This window comes from Pocillopora damicornis, chromosome 14 (genome assembly GCF_964200805.1).
Source record: "Pocillopora damicornis chromosome 14, jaPocDami1.2, whole genome shotgun sequence".
NCBI classification, from domain to species: domain Eukaryota; kingdom Metazoa; phylum Cnidaria; class Anthozoa; order Scleractinia; family Pocilloporidae; genus Pocillopora; species Pocillopora damicornis.
Window position 1 is genome coordinate 7,508,402 of NC_142683.1, and position 23,244 is coordinate 7,531,645.

General features: G+C 40.7%; 1 protein-coding gene across 6 annotated transcripts in view; it reads right to left on the reverse strand.

Moving 5' to 3' along the window:
• LOC113681230 (uncharacterized) overlaps positions 1 to 23,244 on the reverse strand; it is a 53,535-nt gene that overhangs the window by 8,200 nt on the left and 22,091 nt on the right. For 2 of the 6 annotated variants that reach the window (XM_089194556.1, XM_089194555.1), the window contains exons 28-40: positions 21,717 to 21,989; positions 16,829 to 21,160; positions 16,215 to 16,265; positions 15,908 to 16,105; positions 13,931 to 15,502; positions 12,312 to 12,407; positions 12,002 to 12,199; positions 8,340 to 11,537; positions 7,288 to 7,383; positions 6,038 to 6,127; positions 4,800 to 4,997; positions 2,469 to 4,307; positions 759 to 917 (exon numbers count right to left, since the gene is read on the reverse strand). In XM_089194556.1, the coding sequence (XP_089050682.1) occupies positions 759 to 917; positions 2,469 to 4,307; positions 4,800 to 4,997; positions 6,038 to 6,127; positions 7,288 to 7,383; positions 8,340 to 11,537; positions 12,002 to 12,199; positions 12,312 to 12,407; positions 13,931 to 15,502; positions 15,908 to 16,105; positions 16,215 to 16,265; positions 16,829 to 21,160; positions 21,717 to 21,989 (12,300 nt within the window). The remainder of the gene's footprint in view (positions 1 to 758; positions 918 to 2,468; positions 4,308 to 4,799; positions 4,998 to 6,037; positions 6,128 to 7,287; positions 7,384 to 8,339; positions 11,538 to 12,001; positions 12,200 to 12,311; positions 12,408 to 13,930; positions 15,503 to 15,907; positions 16,106 to 16,214; positions 16,266 to 16,828; positions 21,161 to 21,716; positions 21,990 to 23,244) is intronic. The other 4 variants (XM_089194558.1, XM_089194557.1, XM_089194559.1 and 1 more) reach the window with 3 other exon arrangements.

The following is a 23,244-nucleotide window of genomic DNA, read 5'->3' on the forward strand; positions in this document are numbered from 1 at the left end:
CATATTAAACGCCTAATGTATTCTACTTCAACATCAAATCAATGCCTTGAACTTCCATCTGATTTTTCAGAACTCCATTAATTCCTGATTCATGTCAGCCACTACGTTTATTTCTAGGAACAATGCATGGTTGATAAATAAAGGAAACAAGACATCTGTTGTGAATAGTTCTTTGTTTCGCATATTCAGTACGATTTTATCGTTTTAGATTAAAAATTTCGAGCATCAGCGTGAGAAACCATATCTACCATATGTGGTTCGGATTGAATGAGTGAGGGGCTGTGAGGAGTTAAGTGATTTTACGAGTGAAGGGCTGGATTTCGTTTTGGTGCTTTCAGCATTCACTTTTGCTTTTTTGGAAAATGTATCTATTTGGATACAGTAAGGTATGAAGCATCGCAAAATTTAGGTTGTAAACCACAAAGCAACCAAGAGCTGTTGTTTAAGGTTAAGTGATTAAGCAAGCTGATGGATACAAATTAAGATTCAAGAATCTGTCGGGTAAAGATAACTGTTTTCAATACTTCCACACCACTTCCTTTCCTTAGTCCCATTCCTTTGGCTTACAATAAAACTGCTTCCCCTCCCCTCCTCAATCATCCTCCCAACAGCTAGCCAAGTATCGTAAAATCCCCTCTTTCATCTCTAACTGCACTCCATGCGTGAAGGTTGGAGTGGATGGTTTCATGCTCCCTCACCATCCCTAACTATTCCCCCACCAACCTTCACAATTGAAAGGTAAATGTAAATGCAACAACCTTGATGTGGATGACCGTGTCGGCGGCTTCAAACTTGGTGGCTTTCTACTCGATGTAGGTATAGAATACTGTGTCCCTGTACTTCTTGTTAGTGCACTAGATGGGAAAACAGTGCCTGTAGTCTTCTCAGAAACTGGTTGATATGACGAGGACATCGAGCTAACCAAGTGGAACAAAACAATTCACCAGTGACCACTTTGATATCACACTTCGTATTTCAGGAAAATCCCCCCTTTCCTAATCCCAAATCCCTGACATTTATAACACAGCATAATTATGATGGTTACATCTGCTATTAGTATGTAATGGTAACAGGACTAAATGGAGTCCAATTCAGTCTGTAACCATGCAAGTGATTAACAAGATTGGATGACCGCGAAGCGGGAGTCCCATTTGTTAATCACTACTGCCATTTTGAACAACTTAGTAACAAGGTTGGAAACCAAACCGTGCGAATCTTTAAACAGCTTCACCTTCTGTTTTCAATTAGTTCAACCTTCCAGTGCAGCCATGTAAGCTGAAGTCAGTAATGTTACAGATTAGCGGCCAATGTGATAAGCACTATTCTTCAGGGTGTAATCCTTTTCGAATCTAAACAAATTTGCAGACATATTTCTAATGGTGACGTTACTCTTAAGAATCTCAAAACGCAGTCAGTGTCATAATTTTATTTTTAAATCTTCTGCAAATTTCTTCTTTTACCGTCCAGATCATCTTAAATTGCACAGCACCATTGCCACAACCATCATCACTGCTATCATTATTATCATCAACATCATCATCATCGTCTCAATCTACATCATCAACAGCAATTTGACCTCAATGGCATTTCTCATCCTTGAAGCAGAATCACATCCCAATGCATTCAAGTATAAATGTAACTGCGTTCAATAACAAATTTTGCCATCTGATTAGCTATAACAATCGCCATCTATGCACACCATGAACTTACCAGGTAGTTAAGTTTATAAGGACTACTAGATTTATACAAGTACAATTGGATTATTTGCCACCGCTTTCTCAGCCTTACAACTGCTTCAGGCTTCGCCATACTCCCCATCACGTGATGCCCATCTCAATCTCAAGCCAATTGCAAAACACTGTCCAAGGACAATGTATCATAACCCTTTACATCAACCCCAGCACCTATCCAAAAGTGCAAGATGATCTCTTCGAGAAAAGGGTGACCTTTTGGAGTCACCTTTCAGCGTTCACATTCTTCAATGTGTTTTTTTCCTGCATAGATGGCTTCCAATATATTACAAATGATTTTCTGTTTCTTCAACTTCCGTGCTCAATCATTAACGTATGACAAAATTGAAAATGAGATTGAAAAAGGTCATAACTATTATCGTCGTCATAGTCATGGAAGTGTCCTCGAGGAATATCAATGCACAGCAGAAATAAGATCTTTTTGCTGTAAGACGCTTGCTAATCTAAAAGTGAATATGTTATTCTTTATATTCCAGTACATTTCCTTCTTGGGAAAACGAAAAAACACTACCACGAGAAGGAAGCGCAACCCTTTTTCAAAGACGTTGCGATGTTCTCGGTGAAGGAAAAAGGAAACAGGTGATATGACCTAAGCACAATTCTAGAATATGTATGATATTTTTCCCCCTAGGTTAACAGGCAATATACCAGGCAAATCGCCTTTGATCAAAAACATCCAACCTTAAAGATAATGAAGCAAGAATAGCACACACGCACCTGGTGCTAGAAGATATGAAAGTGGACACACTTGTTGACTTCGACGTACTTGTACTGGTGAATGTCGATGTGCTTGTTGGGGTCGTCTTTGATATGCTAGTGCTAACTGATATTGATGTACTCTTTGAAACACTTGTTGACTTACTAACACTTCTTGAGGTTGAAGTCGATGTTGAAACAGATGTAGAGGTGGACGTAGACACACTCGTAGATACTGATGTCGAGGTACTTGTGCTGGCACTCGACAATGTCTTAGAAACCGATGTCGTTGGTGTACTCACACTAGTTGAGGTTGAGGTATACACACTAGTGGATATTGATGTTGACGCACTGGTGCTGACACTTGAGTACGTCGAGAAAATTGTTGTAGTTGGTGTACTGACACTTGCCGATGTTGACGTGGAGGTGCTTCTGCTAACAGAAGTTGAAACACTACTTGATATTGAAGCAGAGCTCGAAGTTGAGGTAGACACACTGGTGGACACTGATGTTGAACTGCTTGCACTGGAAAATGTCGTAGACACCGATGTTGTTGGAGTGCTCACACTCGTTGAGGTTGAAGTGGACACACTGGTGGATATTGATGTTGAGGTACTTGTACTGGCACTGGAATACGTAGAGAAAACTGTGGTTGTTGGTGTACTAACACTTGTTGAGGTTGATATGGAAGTGCTTGTGCTTAGTGATGTTGATACACTTTTTGATTTACTTGAACTGGGTGAAGTCGATGTTAAAACAGATGTTGAAGTGGACGTAGACACACTGGTGGTCACTGACTTCGAAGTACTCGTGCTTGCACTTGAAAATGTCTTGGAAACCGATGTCGTTGGTGTACTCACACTAGTTGACGTTGAGGTGGACATACTGGTGGATATTGATGTCGAGGTGCTTGTGCTGGCACTTGAGTATGTAGGGAATACTGTTGTGGTTGGTGTACTGACACTTGTAGATGTTGATGAAGAGGTGCTTGTACTAACAGAAGTTGACACACTAGTTGATGTTGAGGCAGAGGATGAGATCGATTTTGACTTACTTGTTGTTGAGGATGCTGAAGTTGAATAACTTTTGCTGCCACTCGAATAAGTGGAAACTGACGTTGTTGGTGTGCTTACACTAGTTGAGGTTGAAGACGACACACTAGTGGATATTGATGTTGAGGTACTTGTGCTGGCACTGGAGTATGTCGAGAAAACTGTTGTTGTTGGAGTGCTAAAACTTGTTGAGGTAGAGGTGCTTGAGCTAATGGAAGTTGAAACACTGGTTGATTTTGAAGCAGAGGTTGAGGTTGATGTAGACACACTGGTGGATATTGACGTTGAAGTACTTGTGCTGGCACTTGACAAAGGGGAGGATACCGATGTTGTAGCTTTACTCACACTAGTTGAGGTTGAGGTAGACACACTAGTGGATACAGATGTTGAGGTACTTGTGCTGGCACTGGAATATGTTGAGAAAACTGTGGTTGTTGGAGTACTGACACTAGTTGATGTCGATTTTGATGTGGATGCACTGGTGCTATGTGATGTCGATATGCTCGTCGATGTTGAAGTTGATACACTGGTGGATACTGAAGTTGAATAACTTTTGCTGCCACTTGAATATGTCGTTGAAAGTGATGTGGTTGGATTGCTCACACTAGTCGAGGTTGAGGTAGACACACTGGTGGATACTGATTTTGAGGTACTTGTGCTGACACTGGAATATGTTGAGAAAACTGTGGTTGTCGGTGTACTGACACTCTTTGAGGTCGAGGTGGATGTACTGGTACTCGCTGATGTCGTCACACTTGTTGACTTACTTGAACTCAAAGATGTTGATCGCGATGTTGATGTAGACGTGCTTGATTTAACAAAATTAATTTAAAAGGAAATTGAGATGCATCATTGAGGTTAATACATGACAATTGTAGGTTTTTCTGGAATGTGCCTAGAAGAGTAATTTTAGCAGCATTTGTAGCCTGACCTAGCTGTGAGCTCATTGCCTTTTAGTGACAGTAAGAGTATTTTGTTTGAGGGAAAGCAACTGAACTTTTTGCACCAAGAAAGCAGGAGTAAATTGCTCCTTTGAAGCACCATTATATAGGTATACTAAACACATCCCACCCTAGTTTTAATTCCTCCCATGCCATCTGATTCTCCTTCTTCATCAAAAAAAACCGTGATCTGTCTCTGTAGAATTCACTTGACTTTAAAGAAAAGGGTCTATGATACCTAAAGAGAGCCATTTTTCTAATTTAAATCCCGAATAAGTTTAGTAAAAACAAAACTATTGTTGCGTGTTTTCACTTGTCTTCAATCTCTTGATAAAAATTCCAATTCTTAATCTAATTACCTAGAAGATGAGACACTTGATGTAGAGGATCTCGTCGGAGGCTTCAAACTCGGCAGCTTCCTACTTGATGTAGGTATTGAATACTGTACATTAGAGGACCGGCTGTATGCAGATGACGGGAAAAACGTGACTGCCGTCTTCTCAGAAACCGATTGATATGACGATGATGAAACTGTAGTGGACCTTGAAGTAGGAATGCTGAAAGACGATACATACCTTATCTTAAAACATTGCCAAAAACTCTTATCCAACACCACCACCATCGTCATCATCATAATTCTCCCCCTTGTTGTCAACACCATCATTATCATCAAAAACAGCACCAGCAGCAGCACCAGCACTTAGATCATATTTTCATTTTAGACTTAATGCCCAAACATGATGCGTGTACCTCATTGAAATTGTGTAAACTTGATTATCACTCCCCCCACAAACACGACTATTTCATTTTTGTCGATACTGCATAGCTGCAGTATCGTTTATATATCTTTGATTTGTGCAGGCTTTCATTCACTTATAGCTAATACCATCCCTCTTTCATTGCAGTCTCTGTAACATGGAACCATACTAACCAATTGCAAGCTAATCCACCACCATCATAAGGAACAACGTCACCCGACGCACCACTCATACCACTACCTTTTTGTTCCACTGTTGCACCATTTTACCAAATTAAGGCGACAGGGCGTGAAAGAATAGAACGCAGAAAAAAAATGGCCGCTTTTGACGATCCAAAGCTTTGATTTGTTTACCTCACTTAGGTTGACTTTTTCAGCAAAGAGCTTTGTATCAAAACATATTTATGTTTCTCACGTGCCTCGTGCGATTATTAAGATTGTCTGACAATGCTTTGAGATGGTCCCAAAATTAGAAAATGAGGTAATAGTGGAAAAAGGAAATTCCTAATTCGATTATTTAGCAGATCGCAAAATACACCTTTGAAATCAGGTGTACAAATTCATCAGCTGAAACATTCAGCTACAATTACATGGCTACTACAGTTTCAGTTGTTACCAAACTGAACTACCAACAGCGAAATTTCAGAGAACTTTGCTTAGTTAAAAACCCATGACTACAAATGTGTTCGAATGAGTGAAGTTTCAAAAATATTTCTGATAAGCATCACAGTACAAAAACCAACGTGAAACATACTCAGGGGACTGTTTTCCTTTAGTCTCATTCCAGCTGTACAAGCCTCCTAAACTACTAATTAAAAACAAAAGCAGACGAAAACTAACCTTACGCTTGTGGAAGTGGATACACTTGTTGTGGTTAATGTCGACGTACTGGAGCTCAAACTTGTACTAGTTGAGGTTGACGTTGATATACTTAATAGTAAAACAAAAATTACGGTAAACAACTGAACAAAATGTTTGACACTAACTTTTCTGAACATTAAGAAGAATTGATTATCACCTGAGAAGCAACTATTCTCACTCGGTACAAACTAAACTATGTTCGTGATAGTGTGGTCAGATCGATTGGGTGAGTGTAGTCCTGAGGAGGACTGCTGTCGTTAGTAAAGGCCTTAATGAAGTCCTGAGCAAACTGTAGCTTATCTTTGTTTGTCGATGAGTAGTCCATTCATTTTTTCGTGATTGATAGTCTTGTCCATGAAAACGGTAATTCATCCTTTGTTGGCTAGTAGTATGACTATGTTTTACTCGTGTTTCTGCGTGTGTTGTTCGTCTTTAGCCAAACTGCTGTCATGTAGTGATGTTGATTGTGTAGTGGAAGCAATTCTGCTTCTGATGTTATCCTTGATCGATTCAGAAACCTTTCGTTGCCGAGACAGAGCCGCCTCAACACTGCATACAATAGCCTTGGTTGGGATCTGTTTTGGTGTTGCTGAGCGTTCAGTCCGTATAACAGTAGCAAGTTTCAGTTTTGTCTCAGGGATGGGAAAAATGTCCCTGAAACAGTTTTCGTCCAGTCTCCTTCGTTTCTGTTCTTTATTGCAGTCGTTTCAGTTTCTGCTGGTGTCCAGTGCCGACAATAACAAAAGAAAACCAATTGCTTGAAACACCAGATCGTCGCATGCATGGCCGAATTATACTTAGTCATGCCTCGAGTTTTGATATATTAAAATCAGTGCTAGTGTTAGGGTTAGAACTGGAAGAAAAATACTAGAAGTGTCACGACAACCTTATGTTCCAGAAATGACTTGCCACCCCATAATTACCTTGCAACCCCTTTCTTCCGCCAATGCTGAACAAGAAAGAGCCGAGCATAGGAGAAACGATATTTTTTCAGGGTAATCTTCTTTCAGCATTACTTATTTTGAAGAGTTTTAGCTTAACCGGACAAAAGACAATTTTGCAACATTAACAGTGGTAGGCTAAATACTTTCTGAGAAATCTGGTCCAGGTGTCAGTTCAAAGTTCGCTGATTTCTCCACGAGGGCAATCAAGAAGCTAGAGTTTCTCCCGGTTACACTTCTAGTGACTCTTAACCATCTCTTCTACTCTACAGGCTTCCATAAACTAACCTTCTGCTGATAGAGGTGGTGGTAGATGCACTTGTTGAAGTTGAAGTCAAGGCACTCGAGCTTAAGCTTGTACCAATCGAGATTGAAGTTGAAACACTAAAAGTAAAATACAATAAGAATGCAATTACACAACTTTGAACATTTATCAAAGGGAGTTCTTGCACTTCTTTGTAAATCCTTCCTAATCTCCAAAGCTGGAGATAAAAGTCCAGATTGGAAAAAGAAACCCTTAATTATCCCAGCAACACTTTAACTTTTAAGTTCTCTGAGTAATCAACATAACAGTTCTACATGGACCTACAGCCTCGTTATTATAAAAGATGACTCTTGCGGGAACCTAAAAGGAAAGTACTGCTTTTTCCCATATAAAATTCAGCCAAGCACGAGCTCGTTTTTGTATGGGAACTGATCCAACCAGGCTTCAAGATAGTGACCTTCCCAAGGGGAATGATGCCCAATTGAATATTCATCAAAGGGAGTCCCTGCACTTCTTCGTAAATCCTTCCTAATCACCAAAGCTGGAAATAAAAGTCCGGATTGGGAAAAGAGATGCTTAATTATCCTAGCAACATTTTAACTGTTAAGTTCTCTGAGTAATCAACATAACAGTTCTACATGGACCTACGGCCTCGTTAGATGACTCTTGTGAGAACCTAAAAGGAAAGAACTGCTTTTTCCCAAATAAAATTCAGCCAAACACGAGCTCATATTTGTGTCAGAACTGATCCAACCACGCTTAAAGATAGTGACCTTCTCAAGGGTGCAAGCTCCTATGACAATGAACTTCTAGATTAACATTTTCAACACATTATAATGATCATATTATGATTAAAATGAACTTCCAGGTCAAAGAGCAACGCTCTATATTTTTGAAGTTTTAATTTCAGGAACAGCAAAGCATAATGTTTCCGACATTTTCTTTCCCCTAAATAATTTCTTTAAGAAGAACCTTCCAGCCCCCCCCCCCCCCCCCCCCAGGTAACACGTAGTAAAAAGTAATATTAATCCCTAAAAAAAGTTTTAAAAAAGCCAAAATATTTCCATTACCATACCTTGTGGATGCTGAAGTTGACTTAGACGTGCTTGTGCTCAGCGATGTGGACACACTTCTTGAGGTAGAAATAGACAAACTGGTGCTAATTGACTTTGAGTAACTTGAACTGCCACTAGAATAAGTCGAAGAAACCGACGTTGTTGGTGTGCTGACACTAGCTGACGTGGAAGTAGACAAGCTGGTGGACACTGATGCTGATGTACTAGTACTGGCACTTGACAAAGTAGAAGAAATTGAAGTTGTTGGTGTACTCACACTTGTTCCTGTTGATGTAGACACACTGGTGGATACTGATGTTGAAGTACTTGTGCTGGCACTTGACAATGTCGTGGACACTGACGTTGTTGGTGTACTCACACTGGTTGACGTAGATGTAGACACACTAGTCGACACTGATGTTGAAGTACTAGTACTGGCACTTGACAAAGTAGTAGAAATTGACGTTGTTGGTGTGCTCACACTTGTTGATATTGATGTGGACACGCTGGTGGACACTGATGTTGAAGTACTTGTACTGGCACTTGACAATGTAGTGGAAATTGACGTCGTTGGTGCGCTTACACTTGTTAAGGTTGAAGTAGACACACTAGTAGATACTGATGTTGATGCACTTGTACTCGCACTTGACAAGGTCTTGGACACCGATGTTGTTGGCGTACTTACACTAGTTGACGTTGATGTAGATACACTGGTGGATAGTGATGTTGAAGTACTTGTGCTTGCACTTGAGAACGTCGAGAAAACTGTCGTGGTTGGTGTACTAACACTTGCCGATGTTGATGTTGAGGTGCTTGCGCTAATAGACGTTGAAGCACTAGTTGATGTTGAAGCAAAGGTTGAAGTTGATTTCGATTTACTTGTTGATGCTGAAGTGGACACACTGGAAGATATTGACGTTGAAGTACTTGTGCTGGCACTTGACAATGTCGTGGACACTGACGTGGTTGGTGTACTCACACTAGTTGAGGTGGATGTAGACACGCTAGTCGACACTGATGTTGAAGTACTAGTACTGGCACTTGACAAAGTAGTAGATATTGACTTTGTTGGTGTGCTTACACTTGTTGATGTTGACACGCTAGTGGATACTGATGTTGAAGTACTTTTGCTGGCACTTGACAATGTCGTGGAAACTGATGTTGTTGGTGTACTCACACTAGTTGATGTTGATGTAGATACACTGGTGGATACTGATGTTGATGTACTTGTACTCGCACTTGACAATGTAGTGGAAATTGACGTTGTTGGTGTGCTTACACTTGTTGAAGTTGAAGTAGACACACTGGTAGATACTGATGTTGATGTACTTGTACTCGAACTTGACAAGGTCTTGGACACCGACGTTGTAGGTGTACTCACACTAGTTGACGTTGATGTAGATACACTGGTGGATACTGATGTTGAAGTACTTGTGCTCGCACTTGAGTATGTCGAGAAAACTGTCGTAGTTGGTGTGCTTACACTTGCTGATGTCGATGTCGAGATGCTTGTGCTATGGGACGTTGAAGCACTAGGTGATGTTGAAGCAGAGGTTGAAGGTGATTTCAACTTACTTGTTGATGCTGAAGTAGACACACTGGAAGATATCGACGTTAAAGTACTTGTGCTGGCACTTGACGATGTTGTGGACACTGACGTGGTTGGTGTACTCACACTAGTTGAGGTGGATGTAGACACGCTAGTCGACACTGATGTTGAAGTACTAGTGCTGGCACTTGACAAAATAGAAGAAATTGACGTTGTTGGTGTGCTCACACTTGTTGATGTTGATGAGGACACGCTTGTGGATAATGATGTTGAAGTACTTGTGCTGGCACTTGACAGTGTCGTGGAAACTGACGTGGTTGGCGTACTCACACTAGTTGACGTTGATGTAGATACACTGGTGGATACTGATGTTGATGTACTTAAACTCGCACTTGACAATGTTGTAGAAATGGACGTTGTTGGTGTGCTCACACTTGTTGATGTTGATGTAGACACGCTGGTGGATACTGATGTTGATGTACTTGTGCTCGCACTTGACAAGGTCTTGGACACCGATGTTGTTGGCGTACTTACACTAGTTGACGTTGATGTAGATGCACTGGTGGATACTGATGTTGAAGTACTTGTGCTCGCACTTGAGTATGTCGAGAAAACTGTCGTAGTCGGTGTACTAACACTTTTTGATGCTGAGGTGCTTGTGCTAAGGGACGTTGAAGCACTTGTTGATGTTGAAGCAGAGGTTGAAGTTGATTTCGACTTACTTGTTGATGCTGAAGTAGACACACTGGAAGATATTGACGTTGAAGTACTTGTGCTGGCACTTGACAATGTGGTGGAAACAGACGTTATTGGTGTACTCACACTACTTGAGGTGGATGTAGACACACTAGTCGACACTGATGTGGAAGTAATTGTACTGGCACTTGACAATGTGGTGGAAATTGACGTTGTTGGTGTACTCACACTAGTTGAAGTGGAAGTAGACACACTGGTGGACACTGATGTTGAAGTACTTTTCGACACCGATATTGACGTACTTACGCTGGCGCTTGAATAGGTTGAGAATACTGTGGTTGTTGGAGTACTTAGACTTGATGATGCTGAAGTCGACTTGGATGTACTGGCAATAAATGATGTGGAAAAGCTCGTTGATGTCGACGTTGATAAACTTGTGGATATTGAAGTTGAATAACTTTTGCTGCCACTTGAGTATGTCGTTGAGACTGATGTTGTTGGAGTGCTCACACTTGATGAGGTGGAAGTAGACACACTGGTGGATACTGATGTTGAGGTACTTGTGCTGGCACTGGAATATGTGGAGAACACAGTGGTTGTTGGGGTACTGACACTAGTTGATGTCGATTTTGATGTAGATGTACTTGTGCTACGTGATCTCGATAAGCTAGTTGACGTTGAAGTAGACACAGAGATGGATACTGAAGTTGAATAACTTTTGCTGCCACTTGAATATGTCGTGGAAACCGATGTGGTTGGACTGCTTACACTAGTTGAGGTTGAAGTCGATACACTGGTGGACACTGATGTTGAGGTACTTGTGCTGGCACTGGAATACGTCGAGAAAACTGTGGTTGTTGGTGTGCTGACGCTCTTTAAGGTTGAGGTGGATGTACTGGTACTCGCTGATGTCGTTACCCTTGTCGACTTACTTGAACTCAAAGATGTTGATTTTGATGTTGATGTAGATGTGCTTGAGTTAACAAAATTAATTGAAAAGAAAATTGAGATGCATCATTGAAGTTAATACATGTCAATTGTATTTTTTTCTGGAATGTGCCTTGAAGAGTAATTTTACGCAGCATTTGTAGCTTGACCTAGCTGTAAGCTCATCGCCTTTTAGAGGCGGTAAAAGTATTTCGTTTGAGGGAGTAAGGAGTAAATGGCTCCTTCGAAGTACCATTACATGGGTATACTAAACACATCCCACCCTACTTTCGATTCCTTCCATGCCATCTGATTCTCCTTCTTCATCAAAAAAACCGTGATCTGTGTCTGTAGAATTTACGTGACTAAAAGAAAAGGGTCTATGGTACCTGTAAAGAACCATTTTTTTAACTCAAATCCCGAAGAAGTTTAGTAGAAACAAAACTTTTGTTGCGTGTTTTCACTTGTCTTCAGTCCCTTAATAAAAATTCCAGTTCTTAATCTAATTACCTAGAAGATGAGACACTTGATGTAGAGGATCTCGTCGGAGGCTTCAAACTCGGCGGCTTCCTACTTGATGTAGGTATTGAATACTGTACATTAGAGGACCGACTGTACGCAGATGACGGGAAAAAAGTGACTGCAGTTTTCTCAGAAACCGATTGATATGACGATGCTGAAACTGTAGTGGACCTTGAAGTAGAAATGCTGAAAGATGATATATACCATATTTAAAAACTTTGCTAACCTGAATTGCTACTTACAGCAATTTGAAGGATCGCAAGCACCTCTCATCCTTCTCAAACTTTCATAAACTAACCTTGTGCTGGTAGAGGTGGGAATGGATGCACTTGTTGTAGTTGATATCGACGCACTCGAACTCAAGCTTGTACTAATTGAGATTGAAGTTGAAACACTGAAAATAATAAACAACAGGAATATAGTTACACAAGGGCTCATCACGCTCAATATCGAAGAGCCTTGCACTTCAACCTAAAAGAATCCCTGCAGTCCCTCATAAATATCTAGTTATCGCCAAAAATTGAGTTAAATGTAGAAGAAAAACGCTTCCCAGCGCTTAGAAAGGAAAAAAAAAGGATTTGTTAGCCCACCAACGCTGTGAATACTACTTTCTCTTTCTAATCAATGTAACAGCTCTACTAAGACCTATGGCCTTGTTAGAGAGAAATATGAGTCATGCACGAACATAAAATGTAAGTACTGCTTCTCTCCATATTACATTTATTGAAACACGAGTTCTTATTTGTGTGTGGGGAACTTAATCAAGCGGGCTCAAAGATGGTGATCTTTTTTTAAGGCACATAATGCACTATTTCTGAGACAAACACGTTCACCTTCTCAAACTGATGCAAAGAAAACGTTATTCACGAGATATCAAGAATTGTGAGCAAACCTTGCATTAAAATTAGCGCAACATGAGCTCAAGCTCTTATGGCCACGATTGTACGAAACAAATTTTAATATTTGAGATATCTATCTCGTTGTAAAATTAACATTTACGAACAAATCTCATGATTACTTTATTGCTAAATAATAGTAATAATAATACGCTGTATTTTAAGAGTGTAGCACGGAATAGTTACGGAAACTAGTAAACTCATGGCCCTCTATCTAAAAAATTGCAATTACGACAACATATTCCGAATATACAAAATCAAAGTACAAAATAAATAAAACTAAGCAAATACAGAAGTTCTGCATTCATATAAATAAGTATAAAAGCTAATGATATGGCTAAGGAAATATATACAAAATACGACTAAACTATGAAATGGTGTAGTTCTTGCTTCTCTTTGAAGAAGGATACCAATGATAATGTATTTCTAAGATCAAGGCTTAAGCCATTCCAAAGTTGACAAGTAGCAGCTGCTAATGTCTTTACGACTTCGGTCAGCCGATTAGATTTTGGGCAAATAAAGTTTATATTACTACATCTAGTTACACAACTATGTTGCTGACTGTTGATTCCTAAGTAGTCTTCAATATATAAGGGAACTCTTCCCTTAATACGTTTGTATGCAACACAACTTTTAGCTATTTTCCCTTCTTCATAAAAAGGAAGCTACTGTAGACTATTAAAAAACGTAATACGAGACGCCTAGTAATAAGCATCGGAAATCACCCTCACTCCTCTAATTTTGTAGCTGAAAAACGCAAAGATAATTTTCAGAGATAAGGATATTATGCTGTTTTTGCACAGTTTTCTTTTGAGAGACACACCAAAGCACGACCTTTTCTACATTTGTTACACAATGACTTTAAGAAAATGTCCCCCTAGAATTTCTTCGTACTATATCACATTCAATACTTGACCAAAATCTCTAACAAGTTTCTATAAAATTATCCAAAAGGTAGGAAAAAAATCACATTCTATCCCTTTAAAATAACACACCACATACGACATTTACAAAAAGATACCTGGTGGATGCTGAGGTCGATGTCGACATGCTAGTGCTCAGTGATCTCGACACACTGGTGGATACTGATGTTGATGTACTCGTACTGACACTTGAAAAAGTGGAAGACAATGACGTAGATGGTGTACTCACACTAGTTGATATTGATGTAGACAAGCTGGTGGACACTGATGTTGAAATACTTGTGCTGGCAATTGACAATGTAGTCGAAATTGACGTTGTTGGTGTGCTTACACTTGTTGAAGTTGGTGTAGACACACTAGTGGACACTGATGTTGATGTGCTTGTACTCGCACTTGACAAGGTCTTAGACACCGATGTTGTTGGCGTACTCACACTAGTTGACGTTGATGTAGATACAATAGTGGATACTGATGTTGAAGTACTTGTGCTCGCACTTGAGTATGTCGAGAAAACTGTCGTAGTTGGTGTACTGACACTTGTTGATGTTGAGGTGCTAGTGCTAAGGGACGTTGAAGCACTTGTTGATGTTGAAGCAGAGGTTGAAGTTGATTTCGACTTACTTGTTGATGCTGAAGTGGACACACTGGAAGATATTGACGTTGAAGTACTTGTGCTGGCACTTGACAATGTGGTGGAAACTGACGTTGTTGGTGTCCTCACACTAGTTGAGGTGGATGTAGACACACTAGTCGACACTGATGTGGAAGTACTTGTACTGGCACTTGACAATGTGGTGGAAATTGACGTTGTTGGTGTACTTACACTAGTTGACATTGATGTTGATACACTGGTGGATACCGATGCTGAAGTACTCTTACTCCCACTAGACAATGTAGTGGAAACTGACGTTGTTGGCGTACTTACACTAGTTGAAGTGGAAGTAGACACACTGGTGGACACTGATGTTGAGGTACTTGTCGACACTGATATTGACGTACTTACGCTGGCGCTTGAATAAGTTGAGAATACTGTGGTTGTTGGAGTACTTAGACTTGATGATGCTGAAGTCGACTTGGATGTACTGGCAGTAACTGATGTGGAAAAGCTCGTTGATGTCGACGTTGATAAACTTGTGGATATTGAAGTTGAATAACTTTTGCTGCCACTTGAGTATGTCGTCGAGACTGATGTTGTTGGAGTGCTCACACTTGATGAGGTGGAAGTAGACACACTGGTGGATACTGATGTTGAGGTACTTGTGCTGGCACTGGAATATGTGGAGAACACAGTGGTTGTTGGGGTACTGACACTAGTTGATGTCGATTTTGATGTAGATGTACTTGTGCTACGTGATCTCGATAAGCTAGTTGACGTTGAAGTAGACACAGAGGTGGATACTGAAGTTGAATAACTTTTGCTGCCACTTGAATATGTCGTGGAAACCGATGTGGTTGGACTGCTTACACTAGTTGAGGTTGAAGTCGATACACTGGTGGACACCGATGTTGAGGTACTTGTGCTGGCACTGGAATACGTCGAGAAAACTGTGGTTGTTGGTGTGCTAACACTCTTTGAGGTTGGGGTTGATGTACTGCTACTCGCTGATGTCGTCACACTTGTTGACTTACTTGAACTCAAAGATGTTGATTTTGATGTTGATGGAGACGTGCTTGAGTTAACAAAATTAATTTAAAAGGAAATTGAGATGCATGATTGAAGTTAATACATATCAATTGCGGGTTTTTTCTCTGGGATGTCCTGAGAGAAGTAATCTTATGCAGCTTTTGTAACCTGACCAACTGTAAGCTCTGAAGTACCATTATATTGGTATACTTAACACATTCCACCCTAGTTTTGATTCCTCCCATGCCATCTGATTCTCCTTCTTTATCAAAAAAAACCGTGATCTGTCTTTGTATAATTCACTTGACTAAAGAAAAAGGTCTATGACACTTGCAAAGAGCCATTTTTCTAATTTAAATCCCGAAGAAGTTTAGTAAAAACAAAACTTTTGTTGCGTGTTTTCACTTGTCTTCAATCTCTCTAAAAAAATTCCACTTCTTAATCTAATTACCTGGAAGATGAGACAATTGATGTAGAGGATCTCGTCGGAGGTTTTAAACTCGGCGGCTTCCTACTTGATGTAGGTATTGAATACTGTACATTAGAGGACCGACTGTACGCAGACGACGGGAAAAAAGTGACTGCAGTCTTCTCAGAAACGGATTGATATGACGACGCTGACACTGTAGTGGACCGTGAGGTAGACACGCTGAAAGATATATACCATATTTTTAAACTTTGCCGACTTGAATTGCTAATAACAGCAATTTGAAGGATCGCAAGCACCTCTCATTCTTCCCAAACTTTCATAAACTAACCTTGTGCTGGTAGAGGTCAAGCTCGTACTAATCGAGATTGAAGTTGAAACACTGAAAATAATAAACAATAGGAATTTAGTTACACAAGGCCTTATTTGCACAAACACGATACAAACACGCTCACCCTCTCAAACTGATGAAAAAAACCATTTAATCATTACATATCAAGAATTGTGAGCAAACGCTGCGTTTAAATTAGCGCAACAAGAGCTCCAGCTCTTATGACCACAAACGTACAAAACAAAATTTTAATATTTAAGAAACCCATCTCGTAATATAAACATTAACAAACAAATCTCATGATCACTTTTTTGTCAAAGATAATTTCCTGAGACAAGGATAGTGCTCTGTCAAAAAGCGTAACACTAGACGCCTGGTTATTAGTGTCGGAAATTACCCCCACTCCTCTTTTTTGTAGCTTAATGACGCCAAGATAATTTCCAGGGACAAGGATTTCCTCGTAATATGTTACATTCAATACTTGACCAAAATCTCTAACAAGTTTCTATAAAAGTATCCGAAGGGCACAAAAAAAAACCGGTTCATCCTTTTACAACAACATAACATAAAATAACATAACAACAACATAACATAAAAAGTTTCCAATAAAATACCTAGTGGATGCCGAAGTCGACGTGGACGTGATAGTGCTCAGTGATCTCGACACACTGGTGGATACTGATGTTGATGTACTTGCGCTGGCACTCGACAAAGTAGTAGAAACTGACGTTGTAGGTGTGCTCACACTTGTTGATGTTGATGTGGACACGCTGGTGGATATTGATGTTGAAGTACTTGTGCTAGCACTTGACAATGTAGTGGAAACTGACGTTGTTGGCGTACTTACACTAGTTGAGGTGGAAGTAGACACACTCGTCGACACTGATGTCGAAGTACTCGTGCTTGCACTTGACAAGGTCTTGGACACCGATGTTGTTGGTGTACTTACACTTGTTGACGTTGATGTAGATACACTAGTGGATGCTGATGTTGAAGAACTTGTGGTCGCACTTGAGTATGTCGAAAAAACTGTAGTAGTTGGTGTGCTAAAACTTGCCGATGTTGATGTTGAGGTGCTTGTGCTAAGGGAAGCACTAATTGATGTTGAAGCAGAGGTTGAAGTTGATTTCGACTTACTTGCTGACTTTGAGGTAGACAAACTAGTTGAAACAGATGTTGAAGTACTTGTGCTGGCACTTGACAACGTAGTGGAAACTGATGTCGTTGGTGTACTCACACTTGTCGAGGTAGATGTAGATACACTACTAGACACTGATGTTGAAGTACTTGTGCTGGCACTTGACAATGTCGTGGAAACAGATGTTGTTGGTGTACTCACACTAGTTGTGGTGGATGTAGACACACTGGTCGACAGTGATGTTGAGGTACTTGTGCTGGCACTTGATAATGTAGTGGAAACTGACGTGAATGGTGTACTCACACTAGTCGAAGTGGATGTAGACACACTACTAGACACTGATGTTGAAGTACTTGTGCTGGCACTTGACAATGTAGTGGAAACGGACGTTGTTGGTGTACTCACACTAGTTGTGGTGGATGTAGACATACTAATCGTCAGTGATGTTGAGGTACTTGTACTTGCACTTGATACTGTAGTGGAAACCGACGTTGTTGGTGTACTCACACTAGTCGAAGTGGATGTAGACACACTACTAGACACTGATGTTGAAGTACTTGTGCTGGCACTTGACAATGTCGTGGAAACAGATGTTGTTGGTGTACTCACACTAGTTGTGGTGGATGTAGACACACTGGTCGACAGTGATGTTGAGGTACTTGTGCTGGCACTTGATAATGTAGTGGAAACTGACGTGAATGGTGTACTCACACTAGTCGAAGTGGATGTAGACACACTACTAGACACTGATGTTGAAGTACTTGTGCTGGCACTTGACAATGTCGTGGAAACAGATGTTGTTGGTGTACTCACACTAGTTGTGGTGGATGTAGACACACTGGTCGACAGTGATGTTGAGGTACTTGTGCTGGCACTTGATAATGTAGTGGAAACTGACGTGAATGGTGTACTCACACTAGTCGACGTTGATGTTGATACACTGGTGGACACTGAGGTTGAAGTACTTGTACTGGCAGTTGAATATGTCGGGAAAACTGTTGTAGTTGGTGTACTAATACTTGCCGATGTTGATGTTGAAATGCTTGTGCTAACAGAAGTCGAAACGCTAGTTGATTTTGAGGCAGAGGTTGAGATTGATGTCGACTTACTTGTTGACGTCGAGGTAGACACACTAGTAGACACTGATGTTGAAGTACTTGTGCTGGCACTTGACAATGAAGTGGAAACTGACGTTGTTGGTGTACTCACACTTGTGGAAGTGGATGTAGACACACTACTAGACACTGATGTTGAAGTACTTGTGCTGGCACTTGACAATGTCGTGGAAACAGATGTTGTAGGTGTACTCACACTAGTTGTGGTGGATGTAGACACACTAGTCGACAGTGATGTTGAGGTACTTGTGCTGGCACTTGATAATGTAGTGGAAACTGACGTGAATGGTGTACTCACACTAGTCGACGTTGATGTTGATACACTGGTGGACACTGAGGTTGAAGTACTTGTACTGGCAGTTGAGTATGTCGGGAAAACTGTTGTAGTTGGTGTACTAATACTTGCCGATGTTGATGTTGAAATGCTTGTGCTAACAGAAGTCGAAACACTAGTTGATGTTGAGGCAGAGATTGAGATTGATGTCGACTTACTTGTTGACGTCGAGGTAGACACACTAGTAGACACTGATGTTGAAGTACTTGTGCTGGCACTTGACAATGAAGTGGAAACTGACGTTGTTGGTGTACTCACACTTGTGGAAGTGGATGTAGACACACTAGTAGACACTGATGTTGAAGTACTTGTGCTGGCACTTGACAATGAAGTGGAAACTGACGTTGTTGGTGTACTCACACTTGTGGAAGTGGATGTAGACACACTACTAGACACTGATGTTGAAGTACTTGTGCTGGCACTTGACAATGTCGTGGAAACAGATGTTGTTGGTGTACTCACACTAGTTGTGGTGGATGTAGACACACTAGTCGACAGTGATGTTGAGGTACTTGTGCTGGCACTTGATAATGTAGTGGAAACTGACGTGAATGGTGTACTCACACTAGTCGACGTTGATGTTGATACACTGGTGGACACTGAGGTTGAAGTACTTGTGCTGGCAGTTGAGTATGTCGGGAAAACTGTTGTAGTTGGTGTACTAATACTTGCCGATGTTGATGTTGAAATGCTTGTGCTAACAGAAGTCGAAACGCTAGTTGATGTTGAGGCAGATGTTGAGATTGATGTCGACTTACTTGTTGACGTCAAGGTTGACACACTAGTAGACACTGATGTTGAAGTACTTGTGCTGGCACTTGACAATGAAGTGGAAACTGACGTTGTTGGTGTACTCACACTTGTGGAAGTGGATGTAGACACACTACTAGACACTGATGTTGAAGTACTTGTGCTGGCACTTGACAATGTCGTGGAAACAGATGTTGTTGGTGTACTCACACTGGTTGTGGTGGATGTAGACACACTAGTCGACAGTGATGTTGAGGTACTTGTGCTGGCACTTGAAAATGTAGTGGAAACTGACGTGAATGGTGTACTCACACTAGTCGACGTTGATGTTGATACACTGGTGGACACTGAGGTTGAAGTACTTGTGCTGGCAGTTGAGTATGTCGGGAAAACGGTTGTAGTTGGTGTACTAATACTTGCCGATGTTGATGTTGAAATGCTTGTGCTAACAGAAGTCGAAACACTAGTTGATGTTGAGGCAGAGGTTGAGATTGATGTCGACTTACTTGTTGACGTCGAGGTAGACACACTACTAGACACTGATGTTGAAGTACTTGTGCTGGCACTTGACAATGAAGTGGAAACTGACGTTGTTGGTGTACTCACACTTGTGGAAGTGGATGTAGACACACCACTAGACACTGATGTTGAAGTACTTGTGCTGGCACTTGACAATGTAGTGGAAACAGATGTTGGTGTACTCACACTAGTTGTGGTGGATATAGACACACTAGTCGACAATGATGTTGAGGTACTTGTGCTGGCACTTGAAAATGTAGTGGAAACTGACGTGAATGGTGTACTCACACTAGTCGATGTTGATGTTGATATACTGGTGGACACTGAGGTTGAAGTACTTGTGCTGGCAGTTGAGTATGTCGAGAAAACTGTTGTTGTTGGGGTACTAATACTTGCCGATATTGATGTTGAAATGCTTGTGCTGACAGAAGTCGAAACACTAGTTGATTTTGAAGCAGAGGTTGAGGTTGATGTCGACTTACTTGTTGACGTCGAGGTAGATGCACTAGTAGACACTGATGTTGAAGCACTTGGGCTGCCACTTGAATATGTCGTAGACACTGACGTTGTTGGTGTGCTTATACTTGTTGAGGTTGAAGTGGACACAGTGGTGGATACTGATGTTGAAGTACTTGTGCTGGGACTTGACAATGTAGTGGAAACTGAAGTTGATGGTGTACTTACACTAGTTGATGTTGAAGTAGACACACTAGTGGACATTGAAGTTGAAGTACTTAGACTTTTTGAAGTGGAGGTAGACTCACTAGCGGACACTGATGCTGAAGTACTTGTGCTGGCACTTAATGACGTGGTGGAAACTGACGTTGTTGGTGTACTAGTGCTTGTTGATGATGACGTTGTAATAGACGTGCTGGTGCTAACTGATGTAGATATGCTTGTTGAGGTTGAGGTTGACACACTGCTGGATAGTGATGACGAAGTACTGACACTTGTCGAGGTTGATGTGGAAGTACTTGTACTTAATGAAGTTGATACACTTGTGGAAACACTAGTCGACCTGCTTGAACTTCTAGAGGTTGAGCTTGAGCTTGAACTTATTGAGGTGCTTGTTGGAGTTGATATAGATTTACTGTTGAGTTAAAAGGTATTGAAATTAGAACGACAAGTAAAACTTAGTCAGTGAAAGTACCATTTAACGATATGGTCTGCGCTTTGAATCTTTTTTAATTCGCTTTATGCTTTTCGATGTTTTTCACGTCATTTCATTTGTTTATACTTAACAAAAACCTTTAAGAGTGTGCTTCATACTTTCCGGCTGAATTTATCTAAGGAGGGATGAAACAAGTGATTTGCGAGATGTTCATAACGCAGATTGACTTCAAGCCAAGAGGAGTAACGAGGAGGTTCCTCACTGCGCAACTTTTCTGAAATAGTCAAAAAGTGCGTTTTCCGACCATGCGATCAATCGCACGAATAGTCTAAATAGTTAAACTACAATTTTTGGCATCTTAGAGACGTTTCTTCATCGATCTAAAGCCTCGATTTCCCCTTTATTTCATAAACAATCCTTTTCCTCCCCGATGAATGTTGGTGGTTCTTTCCTCCTCTCCCCCTATCCTCCATCCCTCTGCCCTCTATCCCCAACCCCACCCTTCCTCTCTAAAGCTGACGGTAATGCTAATAACCTGGAAGATGAGACACTTGATGTAGAAGATGTCGTCGGAGGCTTCAAACTCGGCGGCTTCCTACTTGATGTAGGTATTGAATACTGTTCATTAGAGGACAAACTGTACGCAGACGAGGGGAACACAGTGGCTGTTGTTTTCTCTGAAAATCGTTGATATGACGAGTGTGGGGGAAATATCGCCTCGGACGTTGACTCGGTCGAAGACACATTAAAAACTGATTTTGATACACTTGCGCCGTAGGATGATTGACCTTGAGTGTATAGCGGTGAACTAAGAGATCGAAAGAGGGAATTCATATCTACATTCCCATCAACTGTTTGAGCTTAACTTCATAAATGAAAATTATTTTTAAAAAAAACTTCTGCATCTCACTTCTTTCTCCTATCATCTACAACAAACTAACTTAGTAATAGAGTAACAAAGCTTGCTCTTCCTCGCCACCATAACTACAAAGTGAAATATTACTATTACAGCTCCCATCATCAGCATCATTTTCACCATCAACTTCAATAGTCATCACCTTCATTTTAATCTTTGCTAGCATCAAACTTATCACCATCGTCACCGTCATCATTATCAAAACGACCTTATCGTGACGTTAACATAACAAACTGGATCGCATAACCTGAATATCCGTAAAATGGAAACTGATCAACACAACTGACTAAAACGAATTGAGTCTTACAGCCTGCAACACTAACCGAAAATTGACCAATCAAATACACAGTCAGATCCCACGAGCGCAACTCATAACAGTCGACAATAAACATATCTTCAAGTGACATTGTTCGAAACGTCAGTCAGTGTAACCAACAACAGCTCATTTACAATCTTCCTTCTTCCGTATTACCACAATGAAATATTACTCCTGCGTTCATTACCGTTTCCTAAATCTAATCTCTTATTTTGCCACCACCGCCACCGATAAACAACAACAACTTGGTCAGCAAATTCCCCCTTTATGATCACCTGCTGTATCCTTGACTAAGTGTGATCTGTTTCCCGTTTTGATCTGTTTACCGCACAGTGAAGGTTGAAAAGAAATCGAAAGGAGATTCCCGTCAGCTCAACTGAACACAGCGGTCAAACGTAGGGCATGTGCATATGCATTAATTTTGGTTAGCCGAGTGCGAATTGCCTATGCACATTTAAAAGAAAAACAAAAGGAGCCAGCCCCACCACGCAAAATTAACGTGAAAAAAATTGAAACGCAAAATATCACTGAAATGATGTGAAGCTAAATTCAAGGGAAAATTAAGATTGAACGCAAAGTTTGTTCAATTACGAATATTCTGCTGAGTTGTCAGTTTGGTTTGAGCTTTATCGACAAGGTTAAGAACTGTCAGTAACCGTCTTGTGTGGTTGTTATTAACTTCAGGAGTTAACTTGGTTCCGTTAGCATGAAGGTGTTGGACCGCCTTTTCATCGTTTAAACATTTGCACGTGCACAAACCTTTGACCGCTGTGCTGCTAAACTGACATTAGTCAGCCCGGGGCAGTGGATAAATTTGCATATCGAGGAATG